The following is a 21,853-nucleotide window of genomic DNA, read 5'->3' as shown; positions in this document are numbered from 1 at the left end:
CCTGAAGAGTTGCCTCCCCAGACCTGCATCAGGAACCTGTTTCTTGGCAAGTTTCCAAAAGAAGTCTCTTCTCACAACCATCATCATCACTAAAAGAACAGTGTTTAGGCATTAAAACTGTGATGTTTTAGAATTCACATACTATAATTGCTTGGCTTTTTAAACACTAGAAACATAAAAGTGTAGGAGAACTATCTCTTTCTCCTTATTAGATAATCAAGAGTGGTTACGAATAATAAAATCTTTAAACTAGAAGGAGTTTTCCAACAAGTCTCCCTTATATCCAGAGATGAAAACCAAACAAATCCTGGATTGGTTCTTCCTTTTATTAAAAATAGCTATTCAGTTATTAAACACAATATTTCTACATGAACAGAGAGGAAGAGTAGTTAGGACATTTTAGAATGATCTTTGGTTTATGCAGAGTAGTGGAGGATTTGTTTAAACCGGAAGCAGATATGAAATTCATGAGGGTGGGGGAACTATGAACAACCAACATTTCTTTGCTGGCATGATTTTTTTTTTTTTTTTTTTTTTTTGGCTTGTGAAGTCTTGGCCACCCTCCTCTAAAGTGGTCAGCCTTCACTTGATCATCTTTGACCCAAGTCCAGTCAAAGAGCATTGATTTCTGCTTTGGAGACTGAGCTGCAAGTTACAGAGTTATGTATCCTGGTGATTAGGAAACCATTTTTGCTTTCTCTCTGAAGATGTTTTGACTATGTAAACTGCTTTAACAAAGACTGAATTGGCTAACATGAAATCAGCTTCCAATAATGAATTCATAAACTCTCAGTTATGTCACAATGTTAGAGATCACTGTCCAGTCCCTTTTGTTTACAGACGATAACTGAAGCTCAAAGAAGTGAAGTGTAAGAACCAAATTTCTACACACTCTGTCAAGATAGTTCAACTCCACTATTTTTTAAAAGAAAAGTTTCTGAACTTTGGTGCTCATCATTACTTAATTATAATTTAAATTCCCCAAACCAAAACTTTTTTTTAACTAATCTTGTTTGCTCAGAAATTGATTTCTTAAAAACCAAGCTTTTATTTGTATGGAAAGTTAACTTTTATATCAGTGTTAGTGTCTTGAATATAATTCAGCTTCCTGTGATTGCTTAGACCTTATGTGTCAATGAAATCTACACACAAACATTGACAAAACAAAAACAAACAAGTACTCTACTCGATTTGATACAGGGAGTTAAGAAAAAAGTGCAACGTATTCTTCTAAAAGCCACCTAAACAGGAAAGTAGTAATGAAACACAAAAATTATGAAAATTAGATACTTTATTTATAGTTTAATTACAAGAACAATTTTCTTGTTCTTTCAAGACGTAAATACATACTAGAATAAACTCTGTAGAATATACAAAAAATACATACTTTTCCCATGAAATTTTTCTTTATAATAAATAGAAGGAAACACGTGTGTGGCTGATCCTGATAATGCTCCGTGTCTGCTTAGGTTTTCAGTCTGTTGATTTATTTTTAATCTCTTGAAAGAACGGGGGAGTTTCTTCTCCCCTAAAAGGTCGAGATAAATAATTCATGAAGCAATCCTCCCTCCTGATTTTTCCGTTTTCCTCCACATTTTTCCTTTTGATAGAGAGTTCAGCCTAAATTTCCACGCTTGCATTCAATCATTACAAAGCCTACAAATTATACAATGACTTCTAACCTGGCCCTCTAACAAAACAACTTTTTCCCCCTTATAAATCATAAGAGACAGATGGCAAAATGGAGAAGAAAAAGGAAAGAGAAGAGCGGGACAATAGGCATTGTGACGAATCTGGGAAACAGAACAAAGTGCACATCAGAGAGAGAAAGTTTGGTTTGACAGGTGAAATTCCCACAGCCTGCAGGCAGCACTGGGAATAAGGCAGATGCCAGCCATTGCAAATCTGTGGATAATATTATTACCGGTAAAATCATTCAGATGCTAAAACACATTTCTTTCTACTCGACATTAACATCTCTATGTAGAAGCAAAGGTGAAGAGATCACAGGAACCGGTTGCGTTCCCCCTGGGAGATTCACATGAATCGCACTGAGAGGGCAGGAACGTCAGTCCGCCCTACAAACTCTTTAGACGTGTCACCTTTATCTCTTCCCAGCATCTTTTTACCTTAAGTGCCTCCCCCCTCCCCGCCCCAAACTCTACAATCCTCTTTGACAATAAGCTCCATCACACCAATAAATTAGAGAGCCCGGCTGAACTAAGGAAGCCCTTAGCCACGGAAGGCAACAAATAACCGAGTAATCAGAACGGCTACACATGCTCTGAGTAGTGAGACGGTTTCCCGGGCATGGAAAGCGGGGGGCAGGAGGGGGGTGGGTGGAGGGCTTGATCGGGGGCAGGAAAGGGTACCCACTAAGGCCTGGCGTGGGTAGCAGAGATGGCAGTTCTAGATACAGTCCCTGACTATGGGGAGGTGAGGTGCGTAGCGGTGCTTGTCTGGAGGTGGGGGCTGCCAATAGTCCATGTCTGAACCGTCAGGGCTGGCGGGAGATAAAGTGCAGCTGTAGGGGGAGGTGGAGTTGGAGGACGCCGAGGAAGACTCCGCGGGGCTGTTTGTGCAGCTCCACGTGGAGGCGGGCGAAGGGCTGTCTGCGCTGTTGCTCAAGGCGGCGCTAGTGCCTCCCGGGCTCAGCATGACTGCCTCCGAGAAGAGCGCCCCGGGCAGGCCGCCGCCCCCACAGTGGTCAGCCAGGCGCAGGGTCTCGGTGAGCGCCCATATGTAGTTGTGAGCGAAACGCAGGGTCTCGATCTTGGTGAGCTTGGCGTCCTCTGGGAATGTGGGGAGCACCTCGCGCAGCGCGTCCAGCGCCGCGTTGAGATTGTGCATGCGGTTGCGCTCGCGGTTGTTGGCCTTCAGTCTACGGGTCTTCTTGATGCGCTGCACGGTCTCGGCCGTCTTGGCGCCGCGAGAAACAGCCCTGGCCCTCGGAGGGCGCCGCTTGCACTCGTGCACCACACCCAGCAGCCGCGCCGGCCGGCAGCCCTCGGCTCCTCCCGGCGAGCCGCCCAGCGCCGCGGGCCCGGCCTCTGCCCCAAGCTGCCGACGCGCTCCGCCCGCCGCGCCCAGCTCCTCCTCTTCCTCCTCGTCAGCGCTGGAAGATACAGGGGTCAGAGCCGCCGAGGCGGGGGAGGCCGAGCCAAGCAGCACCAGCACGTCCTCCTCCTCCTTTAACTCCAAGGTCTCGGATTTGACGAACATCCTGTAGAAGAGAGCAGAGAGGGAGAAGGAACCAAATGGGGTGTGCATATAGCAGCAGAGGTAAGCTGTCAGTGTTATCGGGACTTATTGCTGCGCGCCCGAGAAGACCCGCTCGGAATCGCGCCAAGGAGGAAAGTAAATTGGGGAGGAAACCCTGCCTGTGTTCTCCCAGCTCGCGGGCGCCCCTTGTTGTGACCCTGTCGCCAGCCAACTGGGTTCCGAACTCTGACACGCCCTGACAGCTAGCTTCTCTCCCGGGAAGGGACTGCGACCCCGCGACAAAAGATTGGTAGCGAGCGAAGGGCGTTCGGATGCGGTGGGACGCCGTGCGGGAAACTCCCCTAAGCTGGAAGCCGCAGCGCGGGTACTTACTTGGTTCTCTCTCTAAACGTGCCTCGGCGTCGCTCTTTGGCGCGTGCTGCGATTCTCCGCGCAGCCGGGAGCTCAGCGCTGCTCCTTCTGCCGGCTTGGAGGCACCGGGCCTGGCGCTGCTGCGGCGCGGCTCCGCGGGGGACCTCTCTGACCGGCGACTTTGCCAAGAGCCCCGGCGGCCTCGGCGACCCGCCCGGGTCTCGTGTGTTGTGGTGGTGGTGCGTGTCTGTCTTGTCAGTCAGTCCCTGGACGCGCGGCTCCTGGCACGCGACTCCCAGGCACTCCAGTTAAAGCGAAGCTGCTTGTGGTTCAGTGGCTGCGTGTCTGGCACACGACTCTCCTTAAAACCCCTTATATACCACCAAGAAAACAATCAGATCTGCCCCCGGGGCCCCCACCTTCCCCCCACCCACCCCCAGCCCTCAGCCGCAGCTTTCTCCTCCCCTCCCCTGTGCTGGCCCCCCTTCTCCCCCGCTTTTCCCTACCCGGCTTACTCTTTTCATCGCATTATCATCATTCATTTCTTTCTTTCTTCACCCACTTCCCCCCCTCCCGTGGCCCTGCCATCCATCCATCCTCCTCTTTCCATCGCCCCCCGCCTCTTTCCCCCCTTTATCTAATCAGCATAACACGGTTCTAAAGCTCCCGTTGGAGCTCGAGGCTGCGGTCGGACTGCTGGAGCGGCGGCATCGGCTCAAGCTGCGGCTGTTGTCGCCGTCGCTGCCCATTGTGATTGGTGGCTCGCGCTCGGCTGGAGCGTGCCGCTAATTTATTAATGAATGGAGGTCGCGAGGCGCAGCTGGCCAATCAGGGCGCCCCGGACTCCGGGAGGCCTGCGAGCCACGCGCACAGGAGCCCGCTCCCTTTCAGCGGCTCATTAGGGGCCGGGGCGCTGGGGGCGGGTGGGGAGACCAAGGCGACCGCCCGGGTCCCAGTCCTCGCGGCCGCACCCCACCCCCGTCCCGACGCGCACGCGCACGCACCGCAAGGCATCCTGCGCTGTCTGGCCCCTGAGCTCCCGGACGTCGGGATCCTAGAAATTAGTTAATAGGGGTCAGAATCCCAGGAAAAGCAGTAAGCCCTCTGCTGCAGCCGGACGTCTCTTGGCAAAGCTTCTTAGGAACGGTCTCAGACAGTAAAGTATTTCAAAACGCTTTCGTTTGGTTAAAGGAGGCATAGGGTATGGATGGCGAGCTGTGGTCACTTGGCGGGCAAGCATGGTTAGGTTCCAGAAAGACTGACGTGGAAGGGTGAAGAGAGAGGATGTTGGAGGATTCATAGAGGCGTCTCCTGACAGGGAGATCGAGCAGAGGAGCAGCTGATGGACTTTTAGAGGAAGTGAAACTAAAAACATTGACTTATTAGAGCTAAAAGGGGCCTCCTCATTTTACGTGTGACACACAGCACCATACAGGTTTTTGGTTTTCGGGGAAGGGTGGCGGGCGTTCGGACTAACCCCTGTTTATGGTGGGGCGGGACCGCAAAGGGCTTCCTGCATAGGTGGCAGCGGGAGGAGCGGCCAACTTGTAGCTCGGCCGGGCGAATGGGCTGCGTTGACATTTGCATGACCTCTGCTCCGCGCTGGGGGGCGTTGTAGGGACATGGGGCCCGTCCTCCCGATTCTCCCGGCTTTTCAATAGGAAAAAAGAGCTGGAGGGCTACTGGACCTCGGAGGGAACTTGTTCTGAATTGCTCAACAGCTATCCCTCCCTCCCTCCCCTCCCTCCTCCTCCTCCTCCCCCCTCCTCTTCCTCACGCCCACCCTCTTGTCGAAGTGGCTGACTTCTTAGAACCACAGTACCCAGAAGTGTGTGCTGGGCCGAGTGTTAGATGGTGCATGGGGAGCGGAATGGCTCTGGACTCCAGTAGATTGCAGAGGAGTTTCTTTTGCAGATTAAGTTTCAGCAAGGCTCAATAGGAATGTTAAGATTTGAGAAGTGGTGAGAGAAAAAGAATGTTGTCTGTGGTCTCGGTCTCATTTGGATTGTAGGAATCGGGAAACAAGCTGTATTTCAGAGAAAGGGTCGATGAAAGTGTTCGGGCAGGGTTTTAATTTGTTTAATGTTTCCTTCAGGGAGATAATGAGCAGGCTCGGAAGCCATAAAGTAAAGAAAATGAAAATTAGAATCTCATGAAAGGGACTGCTACCCGCTGCAGCTATCCAACCTCAGGCTTCTTTGTCTTGAAATAATTGCCACAATTTTCACCTTGCTGGTTGATACTTGTGTTTTGAATCTCTTCCCCCAACCCCCACTTTAAAAACAAATTCCCTAAACATAATAGCATTATTTCCCTAGCATCCTCCTCAGTTCTTTTAGAACAGCTTAATTTCACACGGTAGAAGTGCAGACATTAAACAAGAAAGAGGGGAAATGTTTAGTCTCTTCAGAACACAGCATCTGCCTGTCTCACCCTTCTTTGGGTGTCTCTCTATGTATCATGAACCCGCAGAATAAGAACTTCGTAAAAGAGTTTGTTCAAGAAAAAGATGCATCAGTAGTGAAAGATACCAAAAGTGCTTACCATGGTTGATGCACACATTAGCATTATTTTATAGGATATGATCACTGAGGCCAAATAAGTAAATATTCTTTACAGTCCCCCTAAAAGAAAACTCTCTACTGTCTTGTCTAGTCAAAAATGAAGGAACACATGGGAGCAGATGAAGGATTTTTGTATTAATTTTGAAAGAAATAGAATGAGAAAGCTAGATTCTGAGGAAATGATCAACAGCTGCTAAAAACAAATACTGGAATGATGGGAGATATTATGGAGTGTCAGCTTTTACATACCTACACATCATGGCAGGAGTGGCCTGCAAAGAAAGACAAGCCGATAGGTTAATGTAATAGAAACAAAGGAAAGTTTACTTTAGTATCAGTAGAAACATACTTCTTTAGATAGGTCTTAAAATTTTTGGTCTGGCTAGGAAGTGCTGGGTTGATTTGATGATAAAATATATTAGGGGGAAAACAGAATCAGAATCCAATTAAGTGGAGGCTTAAATGAAAACCTGATGAATTTTGTATAACTCTAAACAAACACCAAGATCAAGCTGGTTTTAGTGAAACTAGCAGTAAATGGATTTCTTTAGATGATTTTTAAGACTGTTTGGGTGTCTGATCCCTCAGTTTTTATGTTCTTCCAAGATTTTATGTTTTTATGATGCACTGAAAGGGTACATGCTTTTCTTTGTCAAAACCCAAACTTTCTATACTGTCTGTAAGAAGTTAATAATGAATATTTAAGAGTATCCTGTGCAGATATTTAGTAATAGTAAAATATTATTAGGGTAAATCACACATTTCTGATTCTGGAAATTTCCAGGAAAGGAGATTCTTTCCAAAAGGAAAAAGTATGCAAAGAAACATAAGCTTGTGTACATATTCAAATGACAGAAATCAATCTCTAATCTATGTAGCCATAAAGCTATCATGGAGTTTATGTAACTATTTTTAAAGTAAGGAATTTGTTGGCTATATGCAGTGAGTGCTTTGTGTTAGATTACTGTGCAAAAGTACACTTTTTTTTTTTTAATCACCCTCTATATTATCTTCCAGTTTCCCTGGTGGCTCAGTAGTTAAAAAAAAGTCTGCCTGAAATGCAGGAGACCTGGGTTCAATCCCTGGGGTGGCAAGATTCCCTGGCAAAGAAAATGGCAGCTCACTCCAGTATTCTTGCCTGAGAAATCCCATGGACAGAGGAGTCTGATGGGCTACAGTCCATGGGGCTGCAAAGAGTTGGACACGACTGAGTGACTAAACAATAACATTATCTTGGAATTTTAAGAATTTTGGTTCTGTTTTTGATTTGTAGCCTTCAAGAAAAGCATCACTGTTCATAATATATCCGGAAATATTTCCTACTATGAAGAGTACTGTTTTTTAAAAGAAAAGAACATCAAGAACTATTAACACACAAGTGCAGTTCAGAAGCCAGCCATTCACACTCAGTCGCAAAATTTTATTTGTTCCACATTTTGCTTGGTTTTGCTGAAAGAAAGCAATTTCGATTTGTACTCAGATTTCCAAAGACGCGGCTAGTGCCAGATATCCTTAACTGGACCCTTCTAGCACTCTTTTAACTTAAATAAATTCAAGAGGCACTTGTGTGGTCTAAAAGATTGTCCAGATGAAACGAGGCTGAAATGTTATGCGAAGGGGGAGGGGAGCGCGTGAATAGCGTCAGTGAATTTGGTGACCGAGGGCCGCTCCTGTCCATTGCGTGAACTGTCCTAAAGGGTCAAACTGTTCATCTTCAGCCCCTCTTTCTGTGTGCAATCCCTACTTTAAGAGAACAAAAGCTCAAAGCAGGCAGTTATCAAGAAATGGGAGCCCAGTGATTTAAACTCATCCCCAAGCCTTAAAAAGAAAGGAGGCCCGAGAATGTGTAGGGAGAGAAAAGTGAAGTAAGGGGAGCAGCGAGGGGGGTGGAGACCTTTAGAAAGGCTTTGTTGTTTTTAAGAAGCTTGAACTTTGAGACGACCCAAGAGCCCTAAAGTTTAGGGTAGGTGTTGCTGTGGGGCCTATCCACACATCCCATCCACACTTCGACCTCACAAGTGGCCAAAGAGGACAAATGGTCACCCCACCATACTTTCGCTGCTGCAGGTGAATGGCGGGAGGGAGGGATGGGTGTGAAGATAGGTCCTTTTCCCAGAAAGAGCAAAAGTTGCCTCCCCAGCCAGCCCGTCCCCCAGTTCACAGTAAACCAACTATCCTGCCTGCAAGGAAAGGGAGGGGCTCTGCTCTGCTAAAAAGGACTACATGATGCGTCTGTCAAGCATGGCTTTGTAGCCTAAATCCTAATCCACCCTGTTAGCTCTCCGAAAGGCGGAAAGATGGAAAGAAAATTGCTGGGGACAAGAAACACTCCGGTTTCCAGAGTGGTTGAAGACCGAGTGGAAATGATTAGCCCCCTCTGTATCCCCCCGCCCTTCCCGGCGGAGGGCTCTTCGCCATGCCAAAGTTCATTACTAGTGATGAGCAGATGGTGAAGCGCTGGGAGGCAGAGTGGGCTCGGATTTTTTGGGGGTCCCCTTCTGTGGAGGCAAGGAGGTCAAGAACAATAACAGTGTAAACTCATCACCCCCTCCCTCCCCGACTTCTTACTGGACCCCTGTGCGGAATTCTGTCTCATCCTGGATCTCTCCCTCGGGTCCTGTGGGGGAGGGTTTGTCACTCTAGTCCTGCAGAGGTCGGAGCTAGGATGGTGCGCGGCAGCTTCAGTGCGCCAGCCCCACCCCCTTCTGCATTTGGGGATCGGCCAGGAGAATCTACAAGAGGAGGTGCAAGGCAGAGGAGGTCATAACCCCCCTCTCTCGGGACCCTTATTCCCTTGCCCTAAACCCGTATAATGTGCTTTGGCGCCCCAAGCCAACCATTCAGAGAATCCAGCTTGACGCACGGGGGTCTTCTTGATGGTGTTGAAACCCACCCGGCAGGTGCTGAAAGGCTCCCTTCCTTTTGCGCCCTCTCTACCCTCTTCCCACCAGCTCCGGAGAGGCAGCACCCGGCAGGCTTCTCTGCACTCGGTAGGCGACCCGCTGCCCGAGCACTCCTCTTCTTTCCCACGAAGGAAAGAAGTCGCTGTAGGAGATTTGACCAGTCTCCGCCAGCTTTCTGATTGTTTTCCTCAGGTAAGGGGAAAAGAACAGCCGGCGCTTGAATGGGGGGCTGGGGGCCCACTAGGGAGAGAAGCCCCCCTCACCCCTCTGTGCCTGCAAAAAGGGACATTGGCTATCCAGGGGAAAGTGCAAGAAAGAGAGCACTAATCGCTGAACCAGGAGACAAACACGATTACCAGCTCCGAGCCTTGAGTCAGAAAGTCTCATAGACTTTAAGATGTTAATCCCCGGCATAATCCTTCCTTTGGCGTGTAGGAATAGTGCAGCCACAAGAGTTGTTTTGTTATTTATATTGGCGTTTAATAAAACTCAGCCAGTGGTGAATGGGCTGCCCACTCTCCAATGGTAATTAATTCCCTATTTCAGTGACCCAATTGTCCTGGGACAGAGCTGTGAGCCCGTCCCGGTGCCCCGGTCCCTCTTTGTGCGGATACATGGCCCTCGTGCTTCAACAGCTATGGAAACTCATTCTTTTGATGTCATTCAAGGAGTTTTCCTTGGGCATCTTCTAAACTTCAAGGACCCTTTTCTTTCTCCGTTTCATGAAAAGCAGTGCGAGCTTGACCACCTCTGTAGAATTTAATGATTTGGTGAAAGAACTCTTTGGGGTTTGTGTAAGGAGTTAGGCAGAGAGAAAGGAAATTTGGCAGCCTGCTCTCTCGCGGGGACAGTCCCAAACCTGAAAAACACAAAACTCATTCAAAGCAATGGAAAAAAGATCTGAAAGCTGATTTTCCCTCTCCTCTCCCCACTAAGGAAAAACGTAGCCTCCCCAAACACTGAATTCTCTTCTGGAAATTATTGTTTGTTGATGATATAAATTAAAAGGGTCAGATTGGGATGAATAAATTCGAATCCTAAGCAGAGAAAGTTCTTTAATTTGTTCCTTTGGACAATATCATCTTTCTACCTTAAGGCACTCATTCAGTCATCCCTCCCTTATACATACACTGGCAACCAGTGTGTGCCAAGCACTGCACCAAGCCCTGGGAACAACGCCTGCACAAAATAGACACCATTCCTACCCGCATAGAGCTTACATTCAAATCGGTAGACAAAAAAATGAAAAAGTTAACACATGTCAGAAAACCGTGTTAGGTAGACAATAAGACTGTAATGTAATACAGCGTCGGAAGAGAGCCAGGCTACGTTTTATTTTCATGGATCCAAAAGGATGCTTTAGGACACAAACCATTTGGGGTCGACCCTAGCACCTGATTAATTCATCTTTTCTTTACCCCCCAAATTTCATTCCCTCGGCGAGGCGCGGAGTCCGCATAGCAAACGAACCGGCAGCTGCGACCGGCGGGTCTTAGCCGCGCCTCCGTGCAGAGGCCGGCATCACTTTCCGCGCAGCCAACCGCCCGGGCTCCAGGCCGGGAGGGGGCGGCCGCGGCGCGCCCGGTAGCGCTCCCTGCACAAGTAGCTCTTCTATGTCTTTATACGCACTTCCAAAAAAACTTTCGCAAGTCACAGAAACAATTCAGAATTCAACTAAGAAAATACAGAGTGAACCATATGGCCTGGGTGGCTCGAGTCGGCTGCATTTTACTCCAGACAAAGAAGGGATTGAGAGTTGAAGGAAAGGAGAAAAAAACCAACTTTCCGGCTGATGAAGCTGTTGTCTGGAGGCAATGATCCCAAATCTGAAGGCTTTATTCCGGCTCCGACGGAGACGTGATATGTCATATGATTAGCATCTTTCATATTTACAAGAGTGGTATGGGCTGCCAGTCTTGAGAGAAAGGCTAGAGAAAGAAGGGGGCATATGCTGAAATGGATTTAGCATTTGAAAGAGAGAAAGGAGATCGGATAAATACACTTAAACGAGGATTTCGTTTTACTCCTGTTGAGTTCTAATGGATTGTTGATTGAGATTTTAGGGGCCTGGAACCGAGGTGTCAGCAGTAATTTAAAGAAGGCATTCAGTCCTCCCGCGCCTCTTTTCTCCATTTCCCCCCTCACCCCTCCCACCCTCTCTCATTTACGCCTTCAAGCAGTACCGGGGCGGGGAAGGCTTTTAAAACAAAACACAAAACAGGATCTCAGGCTCGGGCGCTGGCCGAGGGAGCCGGAAAGCGGCTGGGTTTGGAGGCGGAGCCCCCTACGCCCCAAGGCGGCCTGCGGGGTGGCACCTGAACGTCTGCAGGTCTGGCCGCAGGTGCGGGGCCGCTGCGCGCTCGGCGAGGTCCTGGTGCCCTCTGGCGGGGTCCGCGGAGGAGCCTTCACCGCGTGGGGCTGGGCGACGTTTCGCATTCCTCCTGGGATGCGCTCTGGGGCCTTCACCTGTGGCTCCGGTTACGGGCGCGTAGGCTCGGCCACTTCTAACCTTCAGGCTCAAAATTGTCGACGGTGTGCTTCTGCGAGTCGAAATAAACAGACGCGTAAGACACCTCCCCCGGTAGTTCTGATGGCTGCCAAGTTTGAGACGAGCAGGCCTGGGTCCCAAGACTTTCGTTGTGAGGATTTAGCTACTTAGCAGCTAGAAGTGAGGCCAAGACTCAGTACTTTGGGGGAAAGCCCTGGACTCCAGACTAGTAAAAGGACCTCTTATGCGCTTGCTGGGAAAATACTGTATCTATACGAATCAGTATTTCTCCTCCCACCTACAGCCATTTCGAGATTCATTCTCCAGACTGCTTGTCACTCCCCTGGTATTTTTTATTCTCTTCCGAATTGATGTTCAGTGCCCATTTTAGCTAGATGTCGGGTGTGTAAAATGTTGGGGGATTGCGAGAGGCACCAAGTGCCGTCGCCTTAGGCCTCATCCCCTGGATCCAGACACCCAAATTCCCATTTCTCCTCTGCTTCATCGCATTCCTGCTTCTGTTTGCTTGTCCTTAACTTTGTCAGGCAAAATTGTACTTTGCCAAGTGTACCTGTGAATCTTTTGAGTTGTCCACATCTGCCAAGAGTAGAGATTGACTCATAATAAATACAATACTGCCACAATACCAAAATGTCATGCAGAGTTTAAGATCATATTTTTGATTGATATTTAGTTTTTAAGTTTTATTTATTTAATTTTTTGGCTGTGCTGAATCCTCCTTGCTGTGCAGGCTTTTGTCTTGGGGCTGCGGGCTGGGGCTACTCTCTAGATGTGGTGCCAGGACTTCTCCTGGCCGTGGCTTTTCTTGTTGCTGAGTGTGGACTCTAGGTGGCAGGGCTTGGTAGTTGGGGCTCCAGGGCTCTAGCGCAGAGGCCCAATAGTTGCGGCTTACAGGCTTAGTTACTCTGCAGCACGTGGGATCTTCCTGGACCAGGGATCGAACCCATGTCTCCTGCATTGGCAGACAGATTCTTTACCACTGAGCCCCAGGGAAGACTGGATGTTTAATTTTTTTTAATTTCTATATAACGCTTAGTGTGACCCTAATACATATGATATGTATCTCTGAATGATTGTAGGGAAATACAAACACATACATCCTGGACAGAAAAGTATTCATAGTGGCTATCTTTTTGTTATTGGTAATTCAAATGTTCTCTCTTTGTGTTTCCTGAGCAAATTTTGGAACATTTATAATCAGAAATTGTTATTAAAAAACAACAACAACACTGGCCTTGTGCAAAGTGCCTCTGTCTTTTCTACTCTTATTATTAAAGATTGGGAGTAAATTTCAGATCAGAGATGTCTGAAGTAGGGGGAGTTATATCATAGTTAAGTGTTAAGTTATATCATAGTTAAGTTATATCATAGTTAACTGTGAGCTATATCATATGATATAGCTCACAGTTACAGTTAAGGCCCTAGAAGTTGGACCCTTTGGGTTAACATGGGATATTGTAGGGCTGCCCAGGTAAAGAATCCTGGAAAAGGCTTCCCTGGTAAAGAATCTGCCTGCCAAGTGCAAGAGATGCAAAGATTCAAGTTTGATCCCCAGGTCAGGAAGATCCCCCAGAGCAGGAAATGGCAACCCCTCCAGTATTCTTGCCTGGAAAATTCCATGGACAGAGGAACCTGGCAAGCTGCAGTCCATCAGGTCACCAAGAGTAGGACAGGACTGAGCACAAACACAGGATATTGTAACGTGGGTTTTTTTTTTTTTTTTTCAGAAACATTTAAAACTTGTTCTTGAACTATGATGGAAATGTTGTATGGAAGAGAAACATTCAGTGCTAATTAAAAAAACAATTTTGGGGGGAAGGTAATTACTTTACAATATTGTGCTGATTTCTGCCTTACATCATAAATCAGCTACAGGTATACGTATGTCCCCTCCTTAAGCCTCCCTCCTATCTCCATCCCATCGTAGCCTAGGTCATCCTAGGCCATCAAGACGCACTTGGGTTGAGCCCCCTGTGTCACTCGGTAAATTCCCACTGGCTATCAGGCTCCTCCATCCATGGGATTCTCCAGGCAAGAGTACTGGAGTGGGTTGCCATTTCCTTCTCCAATCTGTTTTACATATGGTAATGTATGTATTTCCATACTGCTCTCTCAAAATTTAATTTTTGTTAACTCAGAGTTCCCGGGGTTTCACAGAGAAAGAAAAGCTTCTCAATGCTATTATTTTCTCTATTCTGGGCAAATCACGTCTAATTTTCCCAGAGAGATGAGATCCCAGGGACTTGATGAATTTCTAAAGAAAGATTTTTTACCAATGTCTCAAAGTAATAATTCTCTTATTTAATAATATTTGCTAACAGGAAATTACTTGTGTTTAATCTTTCTTAAATGTGTTTCTTGACCAGTCCTCAGAGGTGATTAAAAACTTGCCTCTTCTGTTATTCTGTGCTTGAATATATGGCATCTAAAGCTTCTATTTTTAAAATAATCAGGATCCAGAAAATGTTTAATTCTGAGTTTTGCTTACCTATGCTTTTAGGTCTTAGGCTTTCTCTGTTGACAGAAACCATCTTTACCTCAGGGGAGGCTATTGTGGGTTTCTGTTTAACTCTGCATTTTTAAAGCAGCAATCACCACACTGAAACTATGTTGTACTATTGTCAGTGCATGAGACAGCAGGACTTGGAATAAGAGAAAGGAAAGGATTTGCAAGAGGATAATTCTCGGCATTCTTCTCAGCAAATTCTTTTTCTCCGGGGTTTTTATTTTTGAGGATTTGAGAGTTCATTTTCTCTTGAAGGAAAAGAAAGAATAACCCCACAATGCAATATCGTGCAGAAAAATCAAGAGATATTTTCATGGTAAATGTTTACTAAGAAATTCTGAAAAAAAAAGAAACAGGCTAGAAATAGAAACTAAAAGTTTATGTCAATATTAACCCACACTTGAACTCTTGTTACTGCCTTAACTCGAATATAGCTTTTCCCTTTTAAAAAATTCCCCAGCTGTAGAGAATCTGTGTGACTAAAAATTAGAGGGAAGTACAGCTTTAATATTTCCATGAACCTAGTGACCACTGCTCTTATACCAATTATTTGAGTTGTACTGGATTTGAGACCAACACTGTTTCTCAGAAAACGAGTCATGGAGGCTCAAGGACATTGTTTTGGGGCTAAGTGCAGTTCCTTAAGTTGCTGGCCACTCCCAAAGAATCACACGGTATTTTGGATTTTGTTCTGAATCTTACTTTCATCCTCAGTCTCAGGAAATTGGCATCAACAGCGCTCACTTTTCCCTGTGCTGATGCTTGAAAACAATCCCTTTGTTTGAAATAAGCTAATTATGAAGTAACATGGCATTAAAATAACAGCCTTTCCTTTCCTCTTATCCCAAGTGTTTTTCTTTTCCTGACAAAACAGGGATGAAATAAAAATATGCCATACAGAATTTTAAAATAATGATGGAAACATATGCAGACAGTCTAATCAGAAGTCAGTAATGCATTCCTTCGTTCCACGCACTTGGCCAGGAAAGAATACCTTGATGTGATCTCAGTCACAATTTGCTGGCTGGAAATTTCTAATTCAGTATTTAAGAAGAAATAAACCTGTACCTATAGAACATACAGTGAATTTAATCACTGTCGGAAAGCTAAGTCAAAACTGAGGTCAACAAGGCATGAGGACTCTCATCTTTTTCATTTCCTCTTTATTCATTAATATGGATCAGACGGCATGTACTTCATGGCTGTGCCAAGGCCATGCGGATCAGTAACAGTGCTCTTGGCAAAACCGTTTTCAGAGGGAATTAGTGCGTTTTTCCCTTATTGGCTGCACTGGGTCTTCTTTGCTGCACTTGGGCTTTCTCCGGTTGCAACAAGTGGGGCTTATTCTTTGCTGCAGTGCATGGCTTCTCTTGTTGCGGAGCACAGGCTTTAGGTGCACGGGCCTCAGTAGTTATGGCTCGAAGGCTCTGGAGCTTGGATTCAGCAGCTGTGGTGCACAGGCTTAGTTGCTCCATGGCATGTGGAATGGAGCTCATTCCCAGACCTGGGATCAAGCCTGTGTACCCTGCATTGCCAGGCAGATTCTTAACCACTGGACTACCAGGGAGGTCCAAAACTGTCTTCTGAAGGAATGATTTCTTTTGCAGTTTTTTCTTCATTTAGTTTTCCCCTATATTTTTAGGTTGCAGTAAGTAGCCAAAGGAGGCAACATTTTCTGGCGTACTTTCCTAAAGGCTTATATGTGTGGCTGATACCTCGTGAAAACTGGGGAAACAGGAGCTACCTCTTGTAAAGGAAGCAGACCTACACTCAGCCTGTTGTTCAGTTGCTCAGTCGTGTCCGACTCTTTGCAAACCCATGGACTGCAGCACCAATAAAGTATTTTTAATTTAAAAGCAAAAAAATAAATTCAAAGGAATCTCCTATAGAAAAAGTCAAAGATATAAACAGCAGTAAGGATAAGATACTTATCATTCCAGGAGTCCATCATCTGACTAATAGGAATTTCAGAGAGAACAGAGAAACTAGAGAGGATGAAATTATCTCGGAAGTGAAGAACTGGCGAACAGATTTTAAACAACAACAAAATTCATACGACAGAATATGCTCAAATTAAAAGGGATGAACTGCTGATCCATGTAATAACATGGATACACCTGAAAACATGCTGAGTAAAAAAACTCAAAAGAATAGACACTGGTTCAATTTACATGAACTTTTAAGGCAGGCAGAACTGATCTAAGGTGACAGAGTAGATTAGTGGTTACCTCACGTAGGGGAGGGATTGATTGAATTCATAGGATTTTTGCATGTTAGAAAAATCATTTTGGTGGGAAGAGTGACTGTAAACAAAGAGCTGAGGCGCTTATTAAGGACGTATAATTTCTGGGCCTATGGGACCTGTGAGATCAGTTATCATAAATGTATTGTGGCAACATCTGCACATTAGTATAATTTTCTCTCCAGCACCCTGCTGCCCAGGTGTAAGAAAGTGGAAAAGGATGTTTGGACTAGTCCCTGGAAGAACCTGCAGCAAAGAGGCAAGGCATCAGGACTGTTGAGAATGATTAAACACAATGGTGTCTTGACAGACAGGAAAAGGTAAAAGGAGGCTGGTAGAATAGCAAGGAGTCAGGAGATGAGAGATGTTGGTGGACCTGGCAAGTATGTGGAGGTCAAGTGAGGGTGAGGTTGTGATCAGCGACATGTTGAGGTAATTTAGGTGATGACAAATCTCAGGCAATTTTTAAAAAGTACAGACAACATGGAATACCTGTAGATATGCTGTTTAGTGAAAAAGGCCAGGCACTGGAAGATGTGTGTGGTAGCTGTCGTTTCTCGTTGTTCAGTCGCCCAGTCGTGTCCGACTCTTGGCAACCCCGTGGACTGCGGCACGGTAGGCTACCATGTAAAAGGGGAGACCATTTATATGTGTGGACTTCCATGTTAGCTAACTGTCTCTTGAAGGAAATATGGTATCAGTTGACTCTGGAGATGAGAGCTAGGTAGCTGGGGACACAGGATGGAGGGAGACGTTTCACTCTCTTCCCTTCAGTTCCTCTTGAATATTGACCCCACGCATATGCTATTATCTATTAAAAATATATAAATAAAACTAAAAAAACAAGGAAAAGGCAATAGATGTGCTATAATGAATACAAACAACACAAAATAAGGTCATCATACTTAGCATATGAAGGTCTCCTTCAAGTTATATATGCTTAGGTACATAAATGACCCAGTAGAAGATGGCAAGAGAAACATATCCTATTTGGTTTCTTTTGAAATATAGGGAAAAAATGCTTAATAAGAAGGCAATCAAAGAAAAGAAAGGCAGATCACTTGATTATATTGTCTAAACACTTAGCATCTCCTGTGATGGTGCTGATCCCAAATTATAAATGCAAAATGGCATTCTGAAGAGCCATTGGCTCTAAAGTTATATGTGCAGTTTCTTTGCAATATGTCATCTATTTTGTTCTTGACTCTTTATATTCAGTCAGCTTGTTTATAACGTATGCCAGCACATAAAAGCAAGTCACATACAATATCTAGACTCAGTAATTACACTTTGCCTGATACCCTGACTCATGTGATGTCACCATATGGGTCCAGATTATCATTATACATTCAAAACACTGGATAGGGCCCGTGATAGTTAAAAGAAGTCAAAGACCAACAGATGTCATTTGGTTTTACACATGTACACAACTGTGTTGAAAGACCTAGAATTTTTTCATGCCTCAGAATTTGTCAACCATGTATGTGTCTTCCTCACCATGTATAGCCATCCCTCTTCTTACTTCTCACTGCCTTACTTGGTCCTCAGTGTCTGGCCTCAACCTCAAAACCCAGTGTGAAAGGCTGATACTGACTCTATCATAAGAAACCTGAGGATACAGGGAACCTGAGCTCAGGTGTATCTGAGCTCCCAATACATCATGGCCTTGTTGGTTCTTGGTTTATTTAGAAGTACATATTCCAAAATTAGGAATTTCAGATTTACCCCCAAAAAGCCCAATTTTCTTACTTCCAGGATTCCACCCAGTTTCTCTATTAGGAGAGCTGTAGCTTGCCCCATATAGGGGTAGAGTGATATGTAACGGATTCACCTATTCTTCATGCCTGGGCTGACAAATAAACCAAGCTGCACATGTCTGTTCCAGAATGAACCAGGCTGCTCTCCATGTAACGCAGACCAGCCACAGAGTAGATGCTTAGTGAATGCACTGACTTCAGTGGAGCCAAAGAACCTGTTCTGTTCTAAGAATCTACAAATCCATCTTCATTCAGCCAATAAAATCAATGGACTTGAAGGTTTTGTTTTAATAAGCAATCGTTACCTTAAAACTCACTTAGGAAGTCTTCTCCACTAATTCTTTAACCTGTGAGTTGACTGCTTCTTAAATTTTCATACACACACACACATGCAGACCTTCATTTACTACATTATCAAGACCAGATTTGCTCAGTTAGAAAGAAGAATAGTAAAGAATATCAATAATTAAGAGACTAATAGAAGAGTTTTTTAAAAATCAGCATAACTGGTGTTTTAGGATGCAAGGAATTCAAAGGCTTGCAGTGATATTTGGATTGTATTTTTCCTTTACTTTATAATCAAATCATACTAATATAAGCCAAAAAGCACAACTTGAACTAAACATACATTTCACTCAAGACTAATTACAAAGCAGGCATTTCAAATCAGTGTTGAGCTAATGCTTTTAGAGCAATTATTTAATTTTCAGGGTCCAATATCTGTCGAGAAAATCACCAATTTCCATTTCATTCTTATTTAATATAAAAAAATCAAATTAGTATAAAGCTATTTCACAGCTGTCTTTAAATTAAACTGTAGTCAAGAAGAGCGTGAAGCATGTGGGGTTTCCTTTGGCATCTCCAAATCAAACATTCTTTTTGTTCAAATATTAAAGAACTATACCAATAGTTATGTTTTATCTTGAAGTTTTAAGCTGGGCTTCATAATCTCAGCTTTTAACTTCTGATTTTTCATAAGTAACTCAAATATTGAAACATATGTTTCTAAGGATAGGGGTTCGCTGCAGAGTGGAGCAGAATATGAATCATAATTATTAGTTTTTCATTAACTTTTGATAATAAAAATCACCAGCTCAGTCACATTACTACCTTTTTGTTGATAAATCAGTTTTTCTTCCATTATATCCAAACAGATCTTCTAGTAGCGAATGTAGACCTTCAAGAACTTGAAAGAAAAATCAACAATCCCATTTTTCTAGCAAAGTTCATTTACCAGGAAGGTATAGATTGTTCAAACAAATTATTAGTAAAGTGTTGCATATAAATTAACCAAGTTAAATTAACAGCAAATCAGTCTGGTTTAATCAGAGAGGATTGTAGAATCTTTGGTTCCAGTCTTTCACAGTTTGATAAAGTGAATGACTTACCACTCAGGCAGTGCAGTGTAGTAGAAAAGCCTCAGCTGGATTGGTCTGGGTTCTAGCCCTGTCTTGTACTATGTATGGTCGATTAGATGGACCACTTCAATTTCTCTGTTGGCTTTATCGCTTATAAAGTGGGGAAACTACTTGTTCTCCTCCCTAGGGATCAATGTGGTGTTTGTAAAAGAAATGTTGGAAAAAACCTAACACATATACCCAAATGCCTGTATAAAGCAAAGGCAATTGATGAGTGGATTTCAGTCTAGAAATTGGATTGTTTCATTCTATGATGCACAAACAGACGTTTTTATAAGTAAAAATGTAGAGAACATTCTTATTATTTTTTATGGCTGAGTAGTATTAATTATATAAATATACCACATCTTCTTCATCCATTCATCTGCCAACAGGGACTTAGGTTGCTCCCATGTCTTGGCTTTCGTAAATAGTACTGCAGTGAATCCTGGGGTGCATGTATCCTTCGAACCATGGCTCTCTCTGGATATATGACCAGGAATGGGATTGCAGGATCATGTGGTAACTCTATTTTTAGTTTTTTCAGGAACCTCCATAGTGTCCTCCCTAGTGGTTGTACCAATATACATTCCCACCAACCATGTAGGATGTCCTTTTCTCCACATGCTCTCCAGCATTAATTATTTGTAGACTTTCTGATGATAGCCATTCTGACTGGTGTAAAGTGATGGCTCATTGTGGTTTAGATTTGCATTTTTCCAATAATAAGTGATGTTGAACATTTTTTCAAGTGTCTGTTGGCCATCTGTATGTCTTTTCTGGAGAAATAATCTATTTAGATCTTCTGCCCATTTTTTGATTAGGTTGTTTGTATTTTTGGTATTGAGCTATATGAGTTATTTGTATATTTCAGAGATTAATCCCTTGTCAGTAGTATTGTCTGCAAATATTTTTTCCCATTCTGTAAGTTGTCTTTTTATTTTGTTCATGTTTTACTTTGCTGTGCAAAAAAGCTCTTAAGTTCATTTCTTCTCATTTGTTTAATTTCCATTGCTCTAGCTGGTGGATCCAAAAAGACATTGCCACGATTTATGTCAAAGAGTGTTCTGCCTGTGTTTTCCTCTAAGAATTCTATAGTATCCAGTTTTACATTTGGGTCTTTGAGTATATGATGTTAGAGAATGTTCTAATTTCATTCTTTTACATGTAGCTGTTGAGTTTTCCCAGCACCACTCACTGAAGAGACTCTCTTTTCTCCATTCTGTATTCTTGCCTTTGTGACAGGTTAATTGACCATAGGAGCATGAGTTTTATCTCTGAGATTTTTATCCTGTTCCATTGATCAGTATCTGTTTTTGTGCCAGTACGACATTGTTTTGATTCCTGTAGCTTTGTAGTATAGTCTATAGTCTGGGAGCCTGATTCCCCTAGCTGTTTTTCTTTCTTAAGATTGCTTTGACTATTTAGGGTCTTTCGTGTTTCCATACAAATTTTAAAAATATGTTCTGTGAAAAAATGCCATTGGTAATCTGATAGGAATTGCATTGAATTTGTAGATTGCTTTGGGTAGTATAGTCATTTTGACAATATTAATTCTTCTAATCCAAGAACACAGTATATCTTTCCATCTGCTTGTATCATCTTTGATTTTTTCATCAGCATCTTAGAGTTTTCAGAGTCAGGATATTGTCCCAGAGGTCTCTTAAACTGTTGCAATTTCTTTTCATTCTTTTTATTCTGTTCCAGGGCAGCGATTTCCACCATTCTGTCTTACAGCTCACTTATCTGTTCTGCCTCATATATTCTGCGAACTCTCTCAGGTAACTGCTTATCTCTATGTCACTTACTTGTTCTGGGGTTTTGTCTTGTTCCTTCATTTGGAAAATACTCCTTTGCCGTCTCATTTCATCTGTTTACATCTGTATTTTTTATATGTGGAAGGTTAATTATGTTTCTCAACCTTGGATAAGCGGCCATCTGTGGGGGATGTCCTATGTGTCCTAGCAAGGGCCAGGGACCAGCTGGTCGCAGGGTAGGTCTGATCTGCATCTGCAGATTTAGGTCCACAGGCTGCGGGATCTTTGTTTTCTTACTTCTGGTTTCTGCCCACTGGTGGGTGAGGCTGGTCTGGAGGCTTGTGCAGGCTTCCTGATGGGAAGGGCTGGTGCCTGTCCGCTGATGAGTAGAGCTGGGTCTTGGCCCTCTGGTGGACAGGGCCGTGTCAGAGGATGTGTCTAGAGGTGGCTATGGGCCCAGGAAATTGTTAGGCAGCTTGACTGCTGATGGATGTGGCTGTATTCCTACCCTGTTTGTTGTTTGGCCTAAGATGTCTCAGCACGGGAGCCTACAGGCTGTTGGGTAGGGCCAGGTCTTGGTCCCCCAGTGGCAGCCTCCAGGAGCGTTCACATTAGTGGATGCTCCCCAGTACCTCTGTCACTGGT

The 21,853-nt window shown here is 44.4% G+C and overlaps 1 protein-coding gene across 1 annotated transcript; it reads right to left on the bottom strand.

Annotated features, from left to right (window-relative positions):
• On the bottom strand, positions 2,360 to 3,901 carry NEUROG2 (neurogenin 2). The gene is made up of 2 exons (XM_018049934.1): positions 3,595 to 3,901; positions 2,360 to 3,223 (listed from the first exon to the last, which is right to left on the bottom strand). Exon 2 carries the CDS (start codon positions 3,220 to 3,222, stop codon positions 2,410 to 2,412), a length of 813 nt encoding a protein of 270 aa, XP_017905423.1. The 5' UTR covers position 3,223; positions 3,595 to 3,901; the 3' UTR covers positions 2,360 to 2,409.

The sequence above is a fragment of the Capra hircus genome, chromosome 6 (assembly GCF_001704415.2).
Source record: "Capra hircus breed San Clemente chromosome 6, ASM170441v1, whole genome shotgun sequence".
NCBI classification, from domain to species: domain Eukaryota; kingdom Metazoa; phylum Chordata; class Mammalia; order Artiodactyla; family Bovidae; genus Capra; species Capra hircus.
The sequence above is the reverse complement of the archived record's forward strand: the minus strand, read 5'-3'. Positions and strand labels throughout refer to the sequence as shown.